The sequence below is a fragment of the Myiozetetes cayanensis genome, unplaced genomic scaffold (assembly GCF_022539395.1).
Source record: "Myiozetetes cayanensis isolate MyiCay16 unplaced genomic scaffold, myiCay2020 scf1, whole genome shotgun sequence".
Lineage (NCBI taxonomy): Eukaryota > Metazoa > Chordata > Aves > Passeriformes > Tyrannidae > Myiozetetes > Myiozetetes cayanensis.
Genome location: NW_026086604.1, coordinates 73207120 through 73232000, shown reverse-complemented (window position 1 = coordinate 73232000; position 24881 = coordinate 73207120). Strand labels below are relative to the sequence as shown.

At 41.7% G+C, this 24881-nt stretch overlaps 1 protein-coding gene across 1 annotated transcript in view; it reads right to left on the bottom strand.

Annotated features, from left to right (window-relative positions):
• The window catches only part of TRIO (trio Rho guanine nucleotide exchange factor), a 251538-nt gene extending 227258 nt beyond the window's left edge, over positions 1–24280 (bottom strand). The window contains 2 exon segments of the mRNA XM_050315905.1: positions 23592–23815; positions 23817–24280. Coding sequence (XP_050171862.1) covers positions 23592–23815; positions 23817–23902 — 310 coding nt within the window. The 5' untranslated portion in view covers positions 23903–24280.
• Positions 24281–24881: the final 601 nt, after the last annotated feature.

Genomic DNA, 24881 nt, shown 5'->3' with positions numbered 1-24881 from the left:
CAATGGAGAAACTCCACAGGTGTTTATCCAATCCTTGTGGAGGATTTGGTTTGGTCACTGGAAGAGGTAGGTTAATGGGACAGATGCACATTTGGGTTGACCTATAGGGACAAGAGTTCTTCATGTTCCTGTAGCTTAAGACATTTCAAAAAAATTATAGACAGGAATTTCAGCTGCTAATAACAAGTTTCATAGTTAACAGCACCTGTTGGGATACCAGAAATAACTAGTATTCCATGATAACTCATGTCCACCATTTATCATCTAAAATGAAAGCTGAACAAAAGACTGCTTTAGTAATTTGACTATTACCTGGGAAACATGTTTGTACTACAGCATTCTAGTTACAGGAACAACTGCTCCTCTCATTTGAGTGTTCATAATTAATACGAAAGCAATGTGTGGTCTTTTATCCATATGAACTTATTAGTCAAATAAGCAACTGGAGGTAAGGGGTACTTTTGAAAGGACAACACTGAATTCTTGAAAATCTGTAATAGGAATTACACCAAGGGAAAGGCAGAATTCAGCCTGAGTCAACATTCCCACCAGAGCTCTGTATATTTCAGCAAAACCTCTTCTGAGATCTCCTACTTGTATCGACAACACATCTGCAGAATTCAGTAGCTCTGTCACTGAGGGACTTCTGCCCTTACAGCACTGACTGCAAAATGGAGTGGTAGTGTGGGAAAGGGACTGTATTATGAGAGAGGAAAATTATCCCACAACAACTCCAAATATAGCAATTCTGACTCTGTAGGGAGTGTTTTTTCAATCACACCTGACAATTTTGATTTTACAAAGGGTCTATTATCAGAATCACACAAATGACTACAACTCCTTATGAGTATCCACTAAAGGAGAGAAAAATGCACCAAAGTTCAGGACACTGGAAGTCACACAAGGAAGCCAGAATTTACAGCAAGCTGAAGTACTGTTTTCAGGCCACAGATTTCTTTGATATGCAAGCACACATTAAAAATGCTATTTTTCTTTCTCTGAACAAAGAGGTGCAGTAACAGGTGAGAATATGTACACTTTTGAAGGAGATCCATGTATGTTTACCCATACAAGCCACTTGCCTCAAGAGGTCACAGACTGACTTCCATTCACAACCTTTCCCTTCCCTGGAAAAAAAGGGAAGAGGTAAAGATGTGCCTGAATTTCCTCATCACCTCAGACTGTAACTGTGCTGTTAGACAACACACATGCAAAGTCCATGCTAAGTTGAACAAATAGGTTTATGAAACCAACATATCAACCTATAAATGCAACTAAGGAAAGCAAAGTAAAATTGAACTCCCTCCTAAAACAAGATTTGCTCCCTCCCTTCATAAATGTTCCTTCACGTCTGATTCTGGGATGACTAAAGTATGCCATCTAATTTTTCTTCCTCAAAATCCTTGGTAATACTGTCATCTTAAACGTAATAAACATTCTTTTCACAAATGCTATTTAGTGATACTCACTTATACAAAATTCAAACTCAGTCTATTAATACAAGTATTTCTCAAATACCCAATAAGTCACACCATTTCTTTAGCTTCCCTCTCAAGAAAGAAGCTATACAACCAGATCTCCTTAGAGTTGACAGGTTAGGGTTAAAGTCCAGTAGGAAACAGATGGTTGCTTGTTGTTGATGCATTAGGGTACAGGCACCAGAACAGTCACTAGAGGACCAGGGTTTGCATCATCCTCCAGCAAAAACATGTCACCATTAAGGCACTAAACACAAGGTAGCAAGACATGCATTACACAAAAATTTTTAAAATGCAAGTGTATTGGTAAGCATATACACAATTCTGACTAGATGAGCCATCTTACTGACAATAAGACAGTAAGTACCAGAGACTTTGACAATTTTTCAATGTTAAGTCTTTTACATCAGAACTAAATGTGAAACCTACACTTGGAGCTTTGAGGGACTGGAGGACTTGTTTAAACTCATCAAAATAAATAAACTTTCTTTAAAAAGTTTTTTTATTTCATGTGATAGCGTCAACTTATGACTCATGATAGATTAAGAATATGGAGTTTTGCTCATCTGCCAGAGCTTACAGTCTCTCCAGACAAGTATGCAAAAGCAAATGAACTCACTCACAGTAGGCCTTCGGAAATCTAAATTTTCACCTTAGTCTCCCATCCCCGCTCCTGGGCAATGCAAACAAGCTCAGCAGCCAAAAGAACTGAGGGTTTGGAAGGTTTTCTTTAAGCTGGCAGCAGCCCTTAAAGAGACAGGATCTCAACAAGTCCTTAATGCCAGCAGTGACCTTCACTAGGTCCTTCTGCACATCTTCATTAAGTACAATGGCTCCACACCAGGATTTTTAATCAAAAGTGATCAATGTTGCCAACACTTTCCAACATTACTTCTCTTGTAGAGCTATCCTGATATGTTTCTGCTCCAGATGCCACCCACAGAGAAGACAAATGGAGTGCTGACACCTCCACTGAAGTGCAACTTTTCAAACCCATAAGCCAGTAACATTTGGGCTAAGCTACAATGATGCTTCAATCAAGCAGCTGAAACTTGAGAAAATATTCTTCCAGATAACTCTATTACAAAGATGAAATTATGGCAAGTAATTAAAGTCTAGCTATCACAGCAAGGCAACTTGAGGTCTAAGTCTTACACGATGAGTCTTCCTCTAGGCCAATTAGCAGCATTCAACTCATTTATCTAAAAAGTAGGAGCTAACAATTTACACTCATCAGAAAAGGCACAGTGGAAGGATAACATTATCCACTAGACAGTTATACTTCTCCAACATGTTGCAAAAATACTTCAACTAGTTATGAATTCCACAATAACAATTCAAATTTTTCAAAAGGTATGGCCAGCATTCATTCACTGATGACTTAGTCACTGAATTCCTTTCCAAATTAATAACTTTGGAGTAGCTCTTGGGTGAGGATTTCTCCAGCCTATCTGCATCGGAGAGTCAGTTCACATGGTTGTCTTCTTCCTACAGCATTTCATTTGTTTCTTGGCTTTAGGCAGCTCTACAGAGAAAGAACTTGCCATTTCCAACAAATGCAGCACTGGGACATGAATGGTTATCTTCCCATTCACACCTCAACCATGTTTTTTCTAGGAGTGAATGTGTGGAGGAGGAAAACACCTTCCATCCAATTGCATTTGGTAGAGAGAAACCTTGAACATCTGCCCCTCTCTAGAGCATTAGTGACAAACTTGGGCTTTTTAGACACATAGAACCCTTCAAAAGTTGACGTAAAGGTCGCAGTTTTGACCAGGACCTGCATTAGGGTAGTGCTAACAGGTAACCTCAGTGCCTCGCCGCAGGAGAAAACACAACTGCAGCAGCTGCTCTGCCACATGCAGCACTAAGCCCTTCATCTCATACTCATACTTGAGCAGCCACCTCCTCCCTTCCTTCAGCTCTCCAAGTCCTTGCAGTCCCAGGACTATTTTGGTATCAAGAAAGGTTTCTGAAACGTGATCCTCTTCTTTAGAGTGATCTTTCAATTCACACTGTAAATTCATTCTGTCACTGTAACGTCTTTGTTACTTCATTAGACCATCTGCTGAGTTTCAGGACTTACCTGGTGACTCTCTTCAGTTGAATCTACACTAGCTTGTTGCACAGCACAACAGAAGAGGATCAGTACAGCAAAACCTTGGTGCAGAGACTACATATTTTGAAGGAAGTTTTACAGGAAGTTTTGCTTTTGACTGGCTGACGTCTGGTTCCACACACTTAATATCTATATAATCAGCATATGTTTTCCATCTCAATTGCATCAGAAAAGAGTTCTATTTGTCCACCTGAGATGCTTCACAAAGAACTGCAAAAGTGAACAATCAAGAGATGCACTCCAAAAGCGCACTTTGATCTGAACTAAACTGCTAATGAAAACTGCCACTAAAAGGCTCTGGATAACCTATGTATCCTCTGTCTAGATTCTATGTAGTTCCAGGCCCATGGAATGAAGGGTAGAGTCATCTTTTCCCCCTGCTTTTTGTCCACCAAAGTAACTTTCTTGCCATTAGATCATATCACTGAGATACAAACAATTTGAACATACTTTAAAGTTTAGGTTGGTAAAGGTATTGCATTCTGGTTCATTTGAGCTATGGAACAATGTAGTTTGAAGTTTTAATTGTGTTATCATCCGGCTAATGTAAATTACAGTAGCAAAAATAGTTTTTCAGTCACATGAACTACGGAACGAAAAGTAGTTTTTCAGTGGACGACAAAGCCAAGGAACGAAGCATGTCACCCCGTGACAGGGAGCCCTACTGATTTGGAACAGTGCCAACAGCTCAAGTCTATCTTGCAGTCCTCCAGTGGGGACTAAGATGCCACTGACCTGAACAGCAAACAAAGTAAAACAGGGAGTTTTGAAAGCGTGCCTTCCCACTACAGAATGTAAATCTAAAAAAGCAAACAAATTCTGTACATTAAAATAGATTGCTTCGTGTTTTCCTTGCTCTCCGGCATAGACAGTTTGAGCATGTACTAATTAACTGCAGTTATTTTTGGCAAAGGTCACATCAAGATGGCAATCTAATTCAGTTAGGACTTAGTCAAATTGCAGGCACCTGGAAGTTGTTCGTATCTTCCAAAACTGTCATCTAGAATGTTCTTAACTTTAGAAACAGGCTACACAAATCTGAATTTTCAATCCGCAGAAATAGAAAGGAAGCCACAATCTCTCTTATGAGAAAGCCACAATTGAAATAGTTCCCAAGGGAAAACTGTAATCATGAAGGTTATTTTTCTCTCATTTTAATTTTCAATTTCAGCCAGCAACTGCAGAATAAAATGGGTATGTTAGACAAGGCCATTAAAAGGCCTTCTTTATGAAAACTTATCAGGTCGAGATACATGCACTGTTTTTCCTCACACTGAGACAAGTGTATATCTGCCTTTTAATAGCCTTCATTCAGTTTACTTATTCTTTTTGTCACACACAGAGCTCCAGGCATTTCAGCAGCATGGTAAAACCTGGTGAACACCTTTAACTCAAATAATCAAGTTTTTCTAACTGCATATAAGCTACTGCCATTTCGATGCAAGCCTTGCTGCTGCTGACAAAAGGTCAGAAATGGAATAAGCAAGAATGGTTCCAGAGAGGTGCAATTGCAGGATGACTTTGTAAAGGAAGGCCCCTAAGTTATCTATCCCTGTTAATTATCATTTGGGGACAGACATCGATTATCTGCGCAAACACAGAAAAGGACAGTGAAGCTTTTGAAAAGCAGCAGTGAGGCAAATAAGCAATTATTGATTTGTGTGTTTGGCAAACATTTTCACCCACTCACAAGAAGGAGAGTTTAAGAGGATTTTCACTACACAGTAATAACAGAGACAGCCTCTCCAGCTCATAAAAGGGAAGTCAGAACATAAGCCAGATGCAAAACTCCAACAAACACTGATTCACAGCTCCAGTCACACTCAAAGTCATGTATGAAATGAGCAATTCAGCCATCCAGTAAGCCAAGAAGGGGAAAGAGAAGGCAATTATGTCTCTGTTCAACAGAGCACCATTTAAAGTATTCCTTCTGATTCAGCACCAACCCTTGTGATCAGTATTCTTGGCCTACCATCAATGAATTTAATTACACAATTATTGGAAAAAACACAGAGTTCTCCCTTCCCTGCTTGCCCACAACCAGTCCAATACAAGTCAGAGAAATTAGTCAGAAAGAATGTGCAGAATAGCTACCTCCACTTTTACTTTTGAAGTGCAAGTCACAGAAATGCCTGGATATTAGCTCAAGCATTACTGAAAATTAGGTGTTTCCTTTAATTGAGAAAACGGAGCTTAATCTTCTATATTAACGAATACAATGTGAAGGGCCGTGAAAGGTGCACTGAGTTACTTAACACCCAGAAGTTACGTATTTGAGATTCATCTGGGATATTTAACGACAGCTGAACGTTTGGATCTATGGCATCTAGCATAATTGTGCCTGATTGTTGGATCTTCCTCTCTTACTGAGCATCCAAAGGCAAGTTGAGTTTCAGCTCCTCCCTGGTTCTGCCTTCTTTTAACACCATATGCTTTAACAGCTCTGCTAACAAATACACTTGCTATCCCACAGACAATGACTGCTTTTTTTTTCCCCCTACTTGAAACAGCTGCACCAATCAATTAATACAGATACTATAGCAATAAGCACAAAGTTCCTACCATTCAAGCTGATATAAGTGTCCTTTAAAGACAATGTTTTTAAACAGGAAGGAATTCAATACAAAGGAAAGAACAGGGCCTTAGTCACGTTAAAACAATATTGTTCTACCACAGACTGACGCATTAGTCATTGGTTTGGGAATGACATGCCCTCTTCCCTTTGTGCCAGCTTTGGGTTTTTTCCTCCTACATTTGGGAGCTGGTGGAGGGGAGGGAGAGCACAAGAAGGCAGCAAGTAAGGAAGTTATGACACTCCTCTTTCAACTTGTGCCATCTTCAATAGACAAAATATTTATTTGGCTTTGTTGTTACAAAGTGAAAATGTGACACAGGATTCAAGACTCAAATACCTTCCTTAACATAGTAAGGATGTGCCTCATTTTCAAAGCTGACCGTTTCAGAAGGCTTTTGAAAGAGACAATGTTCTTTGAGATGCCCAAATGGCCCTATCTGTCCCAAGAGGCAATTAATTTTGGATCCTGACCGATGCCCAGATATTTCAAGCATATCAGCTACGTATTAAGCAAAGGACTTCATTAAAGGGCAGGAATTTAATTGAGTCTATATTCAGGTACATCTCTGAAAGCTTGAGGGTAAGGCAGAGATATAGTAACTCAAAGTGTTTTAAAGAACACACTCTTTCTCCTCAGGAATTCAAGTTATGTAGCTTATATTCAACTCTCTTCAACACACAGGAGGCAGTCAGACCACAGGTTCCCTGTTCTAAGCCCAGTAAAGTTCATCATACAGCCGCTGCTTCAGGAGAAAACTTTCTCACCAGTTCTAAGAACTCAAGGAACAGGTAGACAACTACAGATATCCAAAGAGACAGAAAAAGAAGTGCAGTATTATCAGACAGCAAGCTTCAGTAAAACTAGACTAACCATTTCCAACCTTAGAAACAACTACAAATTAAAAGTGGCACACAGACCACGTTCAGAACCACTGGCAGCACAATGGGTGCAACAGTATCTATTTCCACATTTTCTACGTAAGCTAAGGACTCCTGTGATCTTATTTAGAACTGTGTATTATATTTGCAATAAATTATTACCCTCATACTTTTGTTTCTTCTTGTCAGTATGGCTGTTCTGTTACAGCATTTCTAAGTCTACTTTTTTCAACTGTACATAAACACAACCCTCTTTCTACCTGTCCTCCAATTCCACTAGCCATTTTTTCCACTCCTACCTTTACCAGATGCCATCATAAAGCCTCTCTTTGGCAAAGCCAATTTTAAAGAAAACTATAAAATTACCTCATTAATACACATCTATTTTCATAAACTTATCCTGTTAATTCAGAACCATTTTAGAACTATCAGCCAATTACTAGCTTCATACATTTGGCTAACTGACTCTTTCTTCTACCAGCTTGAAATGTCACAGTACAGATTTTTATTTTACCTTTAAGACATGGACCAAAATATGTCCAATGAACTCAGAAGTCCAACCAAACAAGCTACAAAAGCAGGGCACCCAGTACTAACACCATGCTTGAATTGTGGTTTGCTTGTTTCTTACGGCAATATATTCCTAATTTTAGACACTTGGATGCTGTTAACACTAGATAAACTGCACAGATAGCAACTGCTGAAGTAGATGTCATTTGAAAAAACACTTAACCATACTCACTTTCTGTGCTAAACTCAAGGCAGCATTTTAAATATCACAGGGAATGACAATTCTAATTGCATACTGCAGGATTAAATCCAAGATTGCTGTCAAAGCAACATTTCAGAATTCGTTAACTTTGAAATTACTGTTAGCCCAGAGAGCAAACTCAAGTTAGTTCTTTTTTAACTCCACTTTAGTTTCTTCCAAAAACTGTCCTTTCTGGAAACCTATCTTTACATTAATAATGTTAGCTTTTCTTTCAACACACTTTACTAGAGGGGAACAATCAAAATTTCAGTGATTTACCTGCCTCTTTATAGGTTCAATACAATGCAATTTATGTTTCACATCTCTCACTACTTCACCAACAAGTTTTGACCGCAAAGCAGAAAAAGTCCCTGGGAAGAAGTCAGCCTGAAATTAATCATGGCTTGTTTTCATTCAAGAGCATTTGCCAATGCAGGAGGTTTTGACTGAGCCACCTTAAACAGAGATGACTCTCAGCAAAATAACCACCAACATTTCCCAATAGCTTTATTTTCCTACAACTATGACATTTCTCTAATTAAAAGATATTATTAGTAATCTCACTTGAACACAACAAGTTCAACAATACTCTTGAGATCAGCCTCATACACCTATCCTCTGCAGTAGGCCGGCTAGATCAGAGGTTTGAGCAAGGGGACTAACCACAAACATGGTTATGTGCTGGGGTCCTTGTGAAGCTCAGACTGTCAGTGATCTTCTCAAACAACTGCACTACTCTTTCCGCACAAAACCAAATAATACATTTTTACTGTGAGTGGTGGGAATTTGAGGACTAGTGGTATGGAAAAAGGTAGTTTTAAGGTAAAAACAGGTTAAGAGTGACTTTTTCTTGAGTTATGTCATCAAGGTTATACTTTGCATTACAAAATTAAGGAATTCTATTTAAGTTCCTTTCCACTTTCTTGCTCTTCTCTTTGGGGAATAAAGAAGCATTAGAGCTATCTAGGGCAGGGACTATTAACAGCTTGTCTCTCTGATTTGAGCACATTATCCCTATAAAGCAAACATCTGAGCAGTATGGTGCATAAAAAGGCAACGCACCTCTCTGTTCCTTTCAAGGGTCAGTTCTCTTCATGACCTCACTGCACTTCCAATACCAAGTCTTCCACATCAGATACCCATTATCTTCCTCCCATTCTTCTGCCTAGGTTTGTTCTTCTTGTGCTCTGCTTTAAAACAAGAAAGCCGCCTTTTGGCCTTGAAATCGGTAGTTGCTTCAGGGAAACAGTAAGTTTTCTGTCAAATGGCCTGTGAAAATTCAGGCTCCCTTGCATCTATTAATCTGCATTAGCAGAAATGTTAGTTCTGTTTCAGTCTTAATATAAGACCTTAACCACAAAAGAAACAGTAGCTTTTGCAGTACGTAGATAGTATAGTGATTTCCATCATTTCTGTAAGTGAACTGACCATCGCCCTGAATTCTGTCAGTCATCTTCTTCCTCTGTTTTCTCTTTCATCCTTCATCATCTCAGATATGCTCCTGACTGCCCTCAGGCCAAGTATTGCTGCCTTCTCAAAGACTACATCTCACATCAGTGGCAAACTTGAACATATTTTTGGCAGAACCAAGACAAGGACAGCAGAACTTATTCTCCAGTACTATACTTCAACTACCACATGCTCAACAATTCACATAGAAATCTTGCCTACCTGGTTAGAAACTGCTTGACCGGTCCCCAGCACAATCAACTGTTTTACTCACTTCTCCCTCCCTTTCCCCACAATACCAACAGTGCAACAGAAGCACGAATTTTGTCTTGTATCCTGGCTTTATTCTCAAATTTTCTGCAAAAGAAATGGATGCCTGGATGAGAAATGCACCACTTAAATGCAATTAATTCATTCTTGGGTTTAGCATGGATAGTAATACTGCCCTGTTGCTGTATGCTGTTCAAAAGTTAAGAAAACCAACCTCTAGCATGGAACCTGGAAACTAATGAATATTGACATTTCAAATATAACTGTAACATTTCAGGATGTCTGTCACCTTTGACATACAACTTCACTAAGGGTTATTTTGTTTCTGATAATTAGCTATCTTCCCAGTCACCTTTCAATAAGGAATCCATTTCATTCCATTACAACATTTAGCTTGACATGGAAACAGTTATTTCATATATTCAGTCAATTTCTATTCCACAAAACAGGAGGAATGTAGCTTTACACAGCAACATAATTCTTCCCTATTCTGTGGAAAGGTACTCCTTCATCTCTATTTGGGTCCTTTCTCAGAAGCTATATGACAGTTCAGTTCAGAACACTTCTTATTAAAGCAGCAATTTTACCATTTGTGTGCTTAATACAGTCCACAACATTGGCAAAATAAAGAGTGTAATAACTTAGGTCACTTATTAATATGTATTTCCAAATAAGGTCTTCAGTGTCATATACTCTTGCATGGGGGTTTTGCATGTTAATCCTAGCCTATTATGTCATGGAAAGCTTCCCTCACCTTTGAACAACACATCTTGTCTTTTCAATCTTAATTATCTATAAGTTTGTGAAAGAAGAAATTATCATTTGATTCCTTTTTCCTCCTTGGTATTTGATAATTTTTACAACTTGTTTCATTTAGTTTTCATTGGCATGGCAGAACTAATATGATGCTCAAATCAATCCCTAAGAAACTGAACTCGGGGAATCTGTTAAAAAAAAAAGAAAAAAAAAGTCCCAAAGTAAAATATACTTAATTTGTGTTTGAAGAGATGCTTTCCTAAACATGTCTTCGTTACAAAGCAGCTTACACATCTGCCTTGTTTAATATTACATAGTGAAGTAATGAATTTCTACTCCCAAAATAACTCCGATGTAACATAGTGATCCATTTCCGCCCGGTAAACCCAATGCCATCTACTGTCTTCCACTAAGGCATTTAATGAAAACTTTACATAAACGCTAAACAGTGACTTAATTGAGCTAGGACCAGGAACGATTGAAGCTGCCACAGAGTGTGCTCAAAAACTAGGTAATGCAGCATTAAGGCCGCCTGTGCAACCCATATTTGTCAGTGTAGCACGCAGGTTGTAACTCTCAAACTATGTAGTGCTTTTGCATAGAACCCCCTACTTATCTATGTACACATAATGGACCTCCTGTGGAGATGAACATTGATGCCTGCTGAGTGAACTTATTGTCTGCTGGACCTCTGTCTTATTTATTGAGGAAAAGGAACAAAAGAAGGGGATCACAGAAGTGAGGACAATTAAGAAGTAAAAAGCCATTCTGCAAAACGATGGCTATTCCTCCTCTAACACTCATCTCTTCTGTAGTTAGGCAAATCTCATTAAACTAGAATTCAAACCAGACAGTTTTGTACCCCTCTTCTGAATTTAGAACAAGACCCAGAGCCCAAAGTATTACCAAAGGAGGCAAGTGGGAGTGAGGTTCCTAACCCAAGTACTGAAAACACTCCACAGAGAAACAAATTAAAGCCTAAGATACTCTTTTGGCTACTCAAGACCACAAAAAAAACCCTTCCTCTCATTCTCTGCTAAATCAACACATACAAAAGCTTCAGCATTTGCACTGGGCGCTCAAGTAGCCCAGACAACTTACAGACTGCACATTAAATGTTCCACCTGAGCATCAAGGTGTATCCGTCCTTCCCACACTAAAACACAGGGCTCTGCTGCTTCCTTTTTCACTGCCTAGAGCCCATCTACACCATTAAGGAGAGCAGCACCTTCTTGCTCTTTGAACCCGCTCCTGTTGCCTCAGTGGACATCAGCTGCAAGTCACGTCCTGCTCAGATTCCACATCATGAACTCGCCTACAAGCAGAAACATCACAGACTGAGTAGCTGCCCAGCTAACCAAGTGCTCTTGCTAAAGGGTTTTACAGCTTTAACTTTCCAACAGTGGGTTAACACAGTGGAGATAGCAAACATGGACAAATCCACTTCAAAAGCATATTCTAGAAAAATGAGATTAAAAACAGTAGTTCCAACACTTCGCTATATAACAATATATTCCATAAACACAAAGTTTAAATTGGCATACTGGTATATACCCATGACTGTAGGTAGTCAGGTCATTATGCTACAAACTGTTCATTGCTTTAACAGATAAATTGCTACTTGGAACAAATACTATATTTAGTAATCAAAGACTCCAAATTTGTTCAGTACAACCTTGCAAAAACATTCTCAGGCTTCTTTGGAAAACCAAACAAAAACAAAAAGCAAACAAGAGCACAACTATTTATGTATCTGCCAAGCAAACATTCTACAGCAGAGATATAGTAAGAAAAGAGTAAGAAAACTAAACCTCTTTTCATGGATGGGGGAGGAAACAGTTACTGCTTGAAGTTAATCTAATCAGTGCTACTGTTTTTACCCATTATTTTCTATTACAGTTACTATATTTGTATATATGTCTACTTTTATAGTAACATTTTCCTGACAAAGTCAATGCATGGGTATATGTAATTCACCTCTCAAATGCAAAGCTTTAGAATTAGGTATGGCATTATGAAAGAACCACTTCTGCACTAGCAGTCGGCAAATGCTAAACCACAGGGATTCAGTTGCACTGTCCCAGCTTCATCAGGCACTGGAAAAGGACAGTTCTTTGTTAACTGTATTGTGTTGGTTGCCACCAGTTGTCCCAAAAATGACAGGAAGAAAGAAAACCTGGAAGTAGCATCGTCATCTAAGGACAGTAATCTAGAACATTCTAACAGATAAACAGTTTTTCCAATATTCCCTTCCATTACACAAATTTTACACACTCCGACAAGCTTGTTTTTTCTTTACCACAAGTGAAAGCTGATAGCTTCCAAACTGGTTTGTGACAAGGCAGAAAGTAAACCCTTTTGCAGAAAGCAGAGTCAAACATCAATTCTTAAAGGCTCAGGTTATCGCTACTTTTTACATACAGATTAGACAAAGGCAAATTTACTGCTTTTTGAAGAAGTTGGGGGGAAAAAAATTATCCTTCTTTTTTTAACTTCACAGATACTGGTTTTAAAAGCTACTGGTTTAAAACTTCCATTCAGTACAGACAGGAGATACCATTTCCACACAGAAGCTCTTCAAAACAAACAAACAAAAATACAACAGAACCAACAATCCACTCTTCCAGGGAGTTAAACTATGCTATAACAATAATCATCAAGAGACAATCATAAATCTCAGTGCTCTCTATTTAAAGTACTGCAAAGCAGTCCCACAAGGCTTGACACAAGTTTTCATCTGAAGCTGTCTACTATAAAGTTCAATGCAAAAAAAAAAAAAAAGCACCAAAACCCAGAAAGAGTTGCACCACTCAGTTATGTAAGTCACAAAGGTTCAAATATAGATTATATTTAGTTCATCGATTCCCACCCAGAGTTCAACTCAGTAAACTGATCTATTTTTAGCTTTTGACTCTTTTGGACATTTCCTTCCTTCATCTGTGTAAATGCGTCACAGCTTCTCAAATGTTTCCCTTTGGCAAGGGAAGGATGCATCTGATTCCAAGCTTAAAAAAAAAAAGTTCACACACACGCGCGCGCGCTGAGTGGTTATTGTTGGCTGAATTGCACCCTTGTTCTGAGTTAAGCACAGCCAAACCTGACTCCAGTCCTCGCCCTGTACTACAAAAGATTTTGCTCTTTCTGCACTGACAGGTAAAAGCATGTCACAGCTAAACTCGACAAGGATCACCACTAGCCAAACTATATTTTATCACCTTCTATAAGCAAGTTTGACTTGGTTCTCCTGCCTTGATAATTCAACAGACAAACAGTAGAATTTTCCCGAAATGGGGACAGAAATGAAGTTCAGTTTTGTAACTTTCTGCTCAGCCACCGAGGCAAGAAATTCAGTCAAGTGCATGTCCTAATTTTCCTTCCAAAGGCAGCCTTCCACTACATTTGGATCTATTTGGATACATTTGGTATCTATTTAGTTATTTATTTATTTAACATATAGCATTAACAAGCCAATGTCCTGGTTCCAGCCAGGAGGGAGCATGGCAGCATGGCTAGGACCCGGATGTTGTTCTATACCACCTCACATTATTTTCCAGGAACAGGGGGAAAGGCTCACTGCTGGGTCAGAGTGGTGGAGGGAACGGTAAGGGCAGTATTGGGAATTTCCAGGGGGTTGAGCAAGTACATTTCTTTGACTGTTCATTTTCTTATCTCATTGTTGTTTCCAGTAAATTGTTCTTACCTCAACCTGTGACTTTTACCTTTTGTGCCTCCAGTTCTCTTCTCCAGCTTGCCAAAGGGGAGAGGTAAGGGGAAGGCAGAGTGAGCAAGTGGCAAGTGGTTTGCAGTGGTTTCAACAGGAACACTAAATTGGAGAATGCCATTCCTAAACCACAACAGCCAACCAACAAGTTACTAGATAAGCCATTATGGCTGACCTCATCTTTCCATGTGAAAAAGTGCCATTGTCCTAACAAGTTTTAGTTTGGCTTGCCTCTTCTGTCCTTACAGGAGCCTGGCTCACATTATACCCTGTTAGTTAAGCAATGCTTAACTGCACTGATTTCTTCTTTGAACTTTGTAAGCTATGGCAAGTTCAAGTCTAACAACTATCCTTAACTGCAGAAAACAAGTACTTGGGATACACAAAGTGTGACTATTCCAGTTCCATTCTTTTTAGGTAAATCTAATGTGCAATATGCAACCAAAATGAACTTGCTAACTAACATTAATAAAGCAAATAAATAAATTAAAGTAGGGATAAAAACTTCAAGAGTAAATCTTTATTTAAGAAAACCCAAACAAACAGTAATGGCTGTTCACTTTCTTTAGAAAAGAAATCATATCCTATTTTATTACTCTATAATAACAGACAGAAGGAAGCCTCTAAAGATGGGTTTTGACATCTTCTTAAGTCTGATGCTCACCACACTACATGCTATCAACTTTTGCGCAGAACAGGACAATCCTGTCAATTTATATTTCAATTCACCTTGATTTGCTGACAGCTTTCTGGTTTTTTTTTCTGTGCTTTCAGCTGCAGATATCTAGAATTCAATAGAAGAATTACAGAAGGCCAAGACATTTCAACCTTAGCCTAAAGTTTTTAGAAGAGGGTGGAGCATTTTTATGATCACAGAAAATGGTATCGTCTTTGCACTTAATGCTGTGTAACTCAACGTGTCCAAAAGTTAGTGGCATAACAAACATTTGAAACTTGAAGAACTTACCACCTCAATGCTGGTAGAAAATTATATCCAACAGCAAAGACTACACAATGTGTATGGCAAAGTCCACTGTGTAGCACAGGAGGTTAGCCAAGTAATGTTTAGTATTTAAATACTCCATTTATTCTAACTCTTGATGTATCCTCCCTTTATTATCTAGGCCAAGTTTTAGGAAACATCACCTAATTTTTTCCCAACATTTAATATCCACCTGGGCTCTGAAAACAAGCAATCCCCAAGACCTCAACCACTTCTGTTTTCATTAAATTTCAGCAATAACATTTTTCATTGTTTGATGCCTCAAAATTATTAACCAGCTATGTGACCAACACAAAGCTAGTGAAAAGCCTTTGACCAAATGCCTTGATAAAGTACCTCATAAGGCTGCAGGTTTCCACAAAATTATCCACAAAAATGCCTGAATTCAGTATAAACCCTGAAAGTTTTGGATTTTGATTCACTCTTTCATGCAATAAGTGAGGTATAGACTAGACAAAAAAAAAAGGTATTTACCATGTCCTTGTGATCGCTATCTGTCAGCAGTATATTTCCCTGTTCATTTTTAGCACTTAGGAAGTCTTATTTCACTGTAACCCCAGATCCTCAGACTCTAATTGCTAAGCAGTCATGTACAAATCTAACCACAAAAATCACTACTGTTTGTTTACACAGTCAGCACTCACCTCGCGAATGTCTATTACTGCTCATACATGCACTAAGACTACAAGAAAACATGAGTAATTAAGCTTCAGGTAGTTTCACAGGTGACTAGAATGCATTGGGATTACTCACAATAGCCCTGTTCAGCGCCTGATGCCCAGAATACTTTCTCCAACTTTTTAACAAAGAGATTTTTCATGCACACTCAGTATTTGAAGCTACATGGAATATTTAGTTTGACAACGTATACATGCACACATGCACACTGGTAAAACAAACCTTCCTGAATCTCAGACTCATGTTCTGACTCTTACACATGCCAATAACATTTTCCTGACTCTTACAAAAATTTGTAGGAATTATCCAATCACGCTGTACTATACATATATTATACTATAAAACATAGCAAACTGCTGACATATTTTGAATGCTGGAAGCCTACACTTTTCTTCCTATACTTTACAACTTGCCTCCTCAACATCTTAGAGAGACAATAAAAGAAATTTTCTCATCTCCCTGTAAAGGTTCCTTTGTCCTCTTAAGGAAGAAGACCATCATAATTACAAAGCAATAATGCTTATTTCTGTTCTTCAGTAAGGTCCAGATTACAAAATATCACACTCAGAAGTACCAGAAAGAGGCACAGTTCAGCACTGCTCAGCAGGAAAACCTGTTACATATTTGCAGTGGTTTTTATTAATAAGCCAGGGCTACTTTCATTTATGCATAGCAGTAACACAGGAGATGAAAGAAATTTGACTAAATGATTTCAGAAGACTCCACTCAACAGCCTTAAGAAACAACCCTATTTTTCAAATAAATGCACAAAGACAACTAGGCTATTTCAGATGAATTAGAGCAGCTATTTGACAAAAAAGTCACTGGGAAGGGCTTCGTATCTTTAAAGCAGTCTTGTCATTCATGCTGTTTGGTGAAACTTTGTGGACACAATTCATTTATGACCCTCCTCTTCGTGTATCAATACAACAACCTACTCTAGAGGCTGAAAATCAGATGCTTTAATGTGTCGTAGTGTCTACTGCTAAAAGCACTTGAGTTGTTCCCTGTCATTTCAATTCCTCCTACTCACTACTGGATAAGTGATCTGTTTTCTCAAAACAGCAGTATCCTTCCTGAAAGAATATGACTCAGCTTTGCAGATCATCAGTATTACTTCACCAGTAGTCTACTTTTTGATTTCACTGCACCAGGAAAAATCTTAAGTTAAACAAAGATCCCTCTCCAATACAAGTAAATTTCTTTGTGAAAACAACCAAATAGATCTTACTCATTTACCCATTTTACTCCTTAGATTCAAATTGCCTGCTACGATGTTTGTGTTTTGTTCTCTTTGGTTTTTTTACCTAGTAGCCTTTTGGTTTAAGATTAAAGTTGGTTCTCACCAATTTCAAGCAGAAAAATTTTTCTTTGTTCTCTTTAAAACCATCACCCACTTTCAGATAAATACCCTTCAACCATCACTGCATTTCCAAAGCTTCAAAATGTCTTTATTATTTTAACTTTTGCTGACCATGAACACCTATTTTAGTGATCTCACCTCCTTCAAGCTGCAGATCAAAAATAACTTTGCAGTTTCACCCTATTAATAAACTGACATAAGAGTCTGCATCTAAACACATTTATTTGTTAACAAGAGAAAAATTAATATCTTCGCTTCATATTGGGGTAGGGAAAATCTTTCCAGCCTTTCCTCAGGTTTTATTTACCTAGACAGTGATTTTACATGCAAAAGCTTTTGGAAGTCACGTGATATTTCAGGTTGAAATTCATACCTGTTTCTGCTACATCGCTCTGGGACATGCTTAACTGAGGAGAAACCACTTCTTTAAAAAATATTTAGTAGCCATCTGGTCTACACAGTGACTGAGCTCTGCAATTAATGAAAGTCTCAGTTACACCAAATCTATTCTTACTTCTGTCAGCTTCTTTCTGAGCACATCTGCACTTCATACCAGCTAAAACATACTCCTTCCAAGAATGGACCTGGCTTTTCTCTAATTCCCATTTACCTTCCACTCCAAATGTGTATTTAGTTTATCAACTGTCAGCTATCATGGATAGCTGTCCCCTCTTAGAAATATTCAGGACTTCTGCCTCTGATTGTTTCAAACACACCCTAACCTCTAACTTTCTCTATCCTTGGCTATCCCCAGAAAAGTATGGCTATTTCACACTGAGCCAAGTTACACAACAGCTGCTGCATTTCACACTGAAGCTCTCCATCCTGTTCTTCATTGTTCCAGGGAACATCCATCCAACAACGCTATTCCCAAAGTAACTTCCCCACTGTAACTTCATTGTTTCTGTAGTTATTTTTGCTCTGCATATGCACATCAGCAATTATCAAGTTGTGACATTTTTCTCTGGTGTTTTTCAAAACATCAATTACATATATACACACCCCACCCCACTTTAACCATCTTATTAAAATGTATACTTCCAGAATTGGATCAAAACTTCACAACAGGACCCATTTCTTGTTCAGCCCAGGTCAATTGGCACTAATGATAGCAACACTGCTGCAACCTTCTCACTTCCTAAAGGACAAACTAACAGACCCTTGAAAAGTTGACACAACATTGTAAATTTTTTGTGGTGTTTACTTTTTTTAATACAAATACTGTCATCACTTTAAGCTGCATGAAAGAATGGACAAGTTGTTTCATACTTTAAAAACTCTGCATGCTCACCACTTCTTAAAACTCCATAACACTCCTCAGTTCCTGACAGCTGCAGGGACAAGAAACAATACTTGCACAGGACAGCATGGAGCTATCATATGGGGTACCCATCAGTGCTGCCTGCCAAAACTTCACTTTTGGCTTCACTACTGGATTGTCTTTGTTAAGACACTTGTCACTACTCTGTAGCTACTGTCACACCAAGTAAGCAACAACCACAGCTCTGACTACTTTCTTTGTAAATTAGCTACTACACATCAGCAGGAGATGGATGAATGCTCTTAGAAAGGCACTATCTTAAATTTATAGATCGCGTGTTCTGCTTCATTGATTTAAGCTGGAAACTGGGCTTGTTTTTCACATTTGATGTCTAATATGAAAGCTACTTCTCCCACGATCTAAAAGCTAGTGTGTAGTATTCATGAAAAAACTAGCCCCCTTTTAATAATATGCTTTCGTTTTCTTTTCCATGTAATCTTTCCCAACCCTCTCTTCTTCCCCTCCTCCTAGGAGACTTTCTCTACTATGGTAGCATTTTTAATGTTGTCTACTACAGGCAGTCAACCATCCCAGCCACTATCACACAGGACACTAATGTAAAGCAAGCAAGGCTTTATCTTTATGGTATCATTTGTTAAGTGATGTTCATGAAAAGTAAGCAAACCACAAGATCATTATTTAAGAGTTAAAAAAAAAAAAAGCAATCATCATTTCACAACACTCATTAATACTTCCTATAAGGTCTGAACTACTCAAGCAATTATCAGCCTAGGCTGCTATAGGCAGACTCGGATGAACCCAGACCAATTCAAGTTTTAAGTCCCTAGTACTTGAAGAAGTCTTCAAATGTCCATAATCACAACAAATCTCAGCATCCCGTTTTCCTAAAATACTCATAAGAACATTTTGGTACCTATACACATGTATCTCAAAACAAAGTTTTAAATTCTCTTATCATTAAGCTTACATTAAGAAAAACTTAGAGAAGCAGGTTACACTAAGTGTATAATATTAGAACCAGGTGCTATTCAAAGCTGTTCTGGCTACCAGCCTGTTCTAGGACTACACCTCTGGAGAGGTGGCACACTGAACTCTCTGCTTGGGACACCTATCTCCTCCAGACCTGGGTTTATCTTGCAGACTTACTCCTCTTCCTAAGAAAGCACTGTTGCCACCTCTGTAGATTAGGTTTTAGATGGAAAATACTCCACTTTTTTATTTTCCCAGACCAAGGGATAAATTATGATAAACAATTATATTCAGATTTGACCTGGCAAAGCTTGGGTAGTTTTTTACCCTAGTGAAGAGACTTTTGGGGCCTCTTGTTTTTCCTTTGTTTTTCAAACATCCTCCAAAGGGTTCCTGCCCATTGCTCAGTAGGTAAATTATGTTTCTTCTAGGAATGTGGCAAGCGTTCACATAAACCGGTGGTGACAACACAAATCTCAATGGTTTTGAAAACTGTATCCTTTGTCCATACATGAATGAAGCTACTGCACAGTTTGCAGAAGCCACTCCTACAAAATATATCTTATAGGAAATAACTACATTCACTTTCATCTCAAAACTGTGAAGAGTTATCAGTTGATAACCTGGGTTGGTTTTTTATCATGACAACTTATCAGACTCAGTTATAAAGGCACTTGCTATACAGTCAAGCCAGGAGCTGACTGAAGTGCTTGCTACCTTTTCTGTCTGCATCCCTTTGTATTCACAGATTTCTCCATCATCCCAGAAGGATAAGTTTAATTACTAAATGTTCAATTAATGTCTTTTTTTTTAGATTAAAAAAGTTTTGTTCTTTATGCCTAAAACCAAAATTCATTAACTTGCACTAGCAAAAATTGTTTGGTTCGGAGGACACTGTTATAATAGCATGATTTAAACTTAAGAGATAGCCCTCATTCTTGCATCATAAAGATGTCAGTTGACAGTTTCCTTCCCAAAGTATTAAAAACTGAAAGCTGCAAAGATGAAGACTAAAGCAACAACCACCAAACAAAACCTCTGTATGATTGCTGCCCTGTAAGCCATGACTTGATGGCACTCCCTCAAATTCAACTTTGCTCACGTTAGATGTTTTCAGACCTTTCAAATATATAGAAAGTTAGAATACATTTTGAAAAGTTTTATCTTAATACCTTTTCATAAAACATAGATCTCGTATATTTAACATATGTATTAACATCTTTCTACCCAACCTTTTATATTCTGCACCACTCAACTCTGTTCCTTCGCAGTTTTACTTTTAATCCTGCCATGAAGAAGATGACAGATCTAACAAGGTGGTTTTGTCTTGCCAACTTCTAATAATGAGATTTAGATACCAAATAGGTAACGGAAAGTAAGCTGCCTCAATATCTTCCAATTCCAAAAGGAATTCCTCATTTCTATTCAATACACACAATCTTAACGTGTTCATACTGCTACCTCACTTCCAGTTCAGCTGCTTTCTTCACATTTCAATTGAAACGTATTTCCACAACAACTCAAGAGTGAGTTTACATTTACATAACCAAAGTGAAAACTGGAAATGCACACATTTCAAGTGATGTGAACCTAGTTGCTGTTCAATATCTTAACAAAACATTTTCCAAATAATGGAACTCCATTCTTCAGGCTACTTTAATTCTACTTCAGGCTTAGTCTTACAAGAAGACAGGAGTAAAGTCAATAACCCCACTTGGCAGCTCAACTGACCAACTTAACTAACCTAGAATTAGAATGTATTGTTTAGGCAGGTTTTTTGTTGTTGGGTTTGGTTGGGTTTTTTTCCTTCTGGAAAACATTGGAACATTTTTACTCTTTTTCTCTTTTAAGTAACAGCTACAGCTTTGATGATATTCTCTGCAAGTGACAGGAAAAAGGAAGCATTTGTCATTGTAAATTCTGTACAGAGAAAAATATTTTGTCTGCTCCTATATACCAAACAATGTTTTTTCCTTGTTCATTGATCACTGAGCCCACTGCATTTCACTGAAAAAAAATAAAAAGTGCCTCCTGTTCAAACAAAGAGGAGCGCTGGAGATCTCTCAGCAGACCCTTTCTTATAAAATCATGTACAGAGGCAGAATTCAAAGAACTCTTCCCAATACCAAACACCCACAACAGATGCCAGAACATTTTCCAGCACATGTCACAGCCCAGGCTGAACCAGATAACCTCCACGAGTAAATACGGAAATAAGAATGCCAGTTGTTAAATACGCTCTAAAAGTTTTTCGATAAGCATTTGACATGTCCTTCTACTACTTTAAGATTTTTGGTTGCTGCAAGACTAAGATCAGTGCCACTTCCCCGTTATCAGAACTTCTCAGCATCAGAAGTCATCACTGCACCACTTATGAGTTTATCAACTCTGTGTCACCCCTCTATGCGCACACACAAATGTGGAAGTTGACTATTAATATAGCTGGCAGGGTTTTCCAAAACTGCAAGATTACTACACAAGTACCCATTTGTAACTACTGTGTGCAAGTCTACCGTTGTAATCTGTCATTTTGCTTTCAACAGGATTTTTTCCTGAGAACAATAAAGCTCAGTCCTTCTTCCAAGATGAAATCCAACAAGGCCAGCATCTTGACTCGGCAAGGAGCTTAACACTCATTGCCGTCAGTGAAACAGGTTGCCTTGGGAGCATCAAGCCCTCCAGAGGAGACACAGGCCCCTATTCGGACCCTCTGTCCACAGAAATGCAGCTCCAAGCCCTCTTTCAGGGACTCTGCTGCAAATCACACCTCCTCCTTCGCTCTCATTAAGTCAAACACACCGAACAGCATGCACCGACCGCGAGCAGCACTGATTACGCCGTTTCCCACTTCCCTCACGGACTTCCCTTAGAAACCCAATGAACACTGCTTTTACTACTATTATTACTACTGCCATCATTATTATTTTTCAGACACGAAATCGGCCATCGCCCTCATCTTTCCAGCGGTGAGTCTGCATTTTCCTTGTTCGCCGCTCCTTTTTAGGCATCCCAACGGAGCAAATGCCCAGCCCTGCTGCCCCGCCCGGGAGCGGTGGCCGGGGGTGCCCGGGGGGGCGCGGAGCCGCCGGCGGAGCGGAGCGCGGGGAGGAGCTGCCGCCGCTCGGGGGAGGGCAGCCGGCACCGGGGGGAGGCTCCACTGCCGCCACCGCCCCCCAGGCTGCCGGCAGGGCTCCGTCCCCTCCGGCGCTTCGTCTGGCCCGGGCAGTCCAGCCTTGCCCTCCGTCCGCGCCGCTATGCCCCGGGGACACCGTCGGGGCGGCGGGGGCAGCCGCCCTGCCCGCCCCGTTGTGTGCAGAGAGTAAACACCGAGGCGGCCTCCATTTTTTTTCTTTTTTTTTTTTTTTTTATCCCGGCAGCCTGTCAACAGGCTCCCCACCTCTTCCCCTCCCGATCCTCCGTACCGAGCTCGGCTTCCCAGCCCGGCAGCGCCCAAGAGCCGCTGCTGCCCCGCCTCAGCCAAGGCAGGGACACCTCTTAAAGTGGGCTTCGTTTTTTGTCTGCCTCTTTCCCTTCTCGCTGTAACATCCGCTCTCCACGCTGCCCTCTCCCACTCCTGCCCTGGGCCGCCACCCAGCAGCACGGCAGTGGCGGAGCGCTGCCTTTTATAGCGGTGTCATCCACGCCTGCCTCCCCGGGGGACCCGGCCGGCTCAGCCCGCGCCCCGCAGCCCCGCTCACCCTTTCCGCCCTCCCGACACCCTGGGCTGCCGGACCCGAGGGGGTCCTCCGCCCGCAACCCCCGGCGGGACATTTTCGGGGGGCTCGGGTCCGCCTGGTGCTGTCTGGTGCCTCCCGGCCCCGGTAACGCGCCCGCCATCGGGCCAGCATCGGAGGCAGAGTCGCACCTGTCACCGGCGCCACCGCCCCGGGGCAGCATCAGCCCCGCACCCTCCGGGCCGGGCCGCCGCCGCCGGACTCGTTTTCACGCCTCGGTTCTCCCAGCGAGGGTGGCGTCCCGCCCGCGAGTTGCTGTGCCTCAACCTAAGCCCCGCTGTCCCCGGCACGGGATGAGGGAGGCTCGGCTCTCTTCCCCGCCGCCGCCCCGAGGAAGAGCGGCAGCGGCGGCGCCCCGCACGGACGGGCAATGCCGAGGCGGCCCCGCCAGAGAGGGGCGGGCGAGCCTTCCTCGAGGCCACCTGACAAAGCCGGCTGCCCTCGCCTCCTCTCCCAGCTCTGCGGGGAAGACGTCGCTTCCCCAGGGCCACCTTCCGCCGCTACCTCCAGCCGAGGTCTCCCGGGCCCTGCCTTCTCGCTCCCCCGGGACGGGACCCCACTCACCGGATCGGAAGAACGCCGCGATGTCCGCCGAGTCCTTGGCCGCCTCCTCGGCCCCTTCCCCCGCGCCGCTGCCGGCCGTGGTGGCGGCGGAGGTGGCGGTAGCGGCGCTGCTCATGGCTGCTCCTGCTGCTGCTGCTGCTGCTGCGTGTGCCGGCGGCGGTGGCTCCTCCGGGCGAGACCCACCACTGACCCCGCCGCCCCCTCCGCGGGTCCCGGCTTCACCTCCGGGCGGGAGCGGCCGTCAGGGCGGCAGCCGGAGCGGGCGAGCGATGCGGGGCGGCGGCGGGCGGCCGCAGCGAGCGTAGGGACATGAAGGTATGTGCGGAATGGCAGCTCCAGGAGCGCCCACCCCCCGCAGCCACCTAGGAGGCGGCGTGTGCATGCAGGGAGTCCGGGCGGGCGGGCGGGCGGCAGCCGGAACGCAGACAATCGCAGGAGGAGGAGGAGGAGGAGGAGGGCGACGACGACGACGACGGCATGGGGAGGGCCAGCGGTCCGCGCAGCCAGCAGCCGGTGGGCGGAGAAAGAAGGAACGTTTCCAGCCTCTTTTTTTTCTTTTCCTTTTTTCTTTTTTTTTTTTTTTTGGTTTTTTTTTTGTTTTGTTTTGAGGGAGTAAGCAGCGATCCGGAGGAGCAGCAGCTGCACTAGCCGCCGTAGTGCCGGTGGCCGCAGTAACCGCCGTCCTCCATCTTGACTGGGAGGAGGAGGAGGAGGGTGGGAAGGGGGAGTCGGGAAAGGAAGCGAATCCCCGCCCGAGGAACAAGGGCGGTGGAGACGGAGGGGGGGGAGCTCGGGATTCTCCGGATGCGTCCGGCACCGGTCGGGATGGGGCGGGGCTGGGCGGTGCAGGTCGGCAGCGCTGCCGCCGAGCTGGCACCCTGTCGGCGGAGGCGAGGCGACCCGGGCTGCTCGTCCGGCGGGGCGGCCAGGGAGGTCCCTGCGACCAGTGTGTTTGTTGTTCGGGCTTTGATTGTTTTTTTCTCTCTCTTTTTTTTTTTTTTTTTAATTATTATTTTTTAATGTTTTAGCTGCTTCCGACTGGTTTTCGCTCTCCTGCCAGCTCGGTGGTGTGCGGCGGTCGGGCCGGGGCTCCTAAAAGAAGCCAGTCCGTCCGGCCTAAGGCGCGGCGACAGCGTGGGAAGCGCGCCGTGCTCCTGGCTGTCGCTCCCGCGGGGCTCGGTGCGAGGATCCCCCCCGCCTCAGCAAGAGCTCTCCTGCCCGGGGCTCAGAAGGAGGCTGGCTGTCCGCTCCAAGGGAAAGGGGGAAAGGGGTATGCAGATTCTCCAGAAA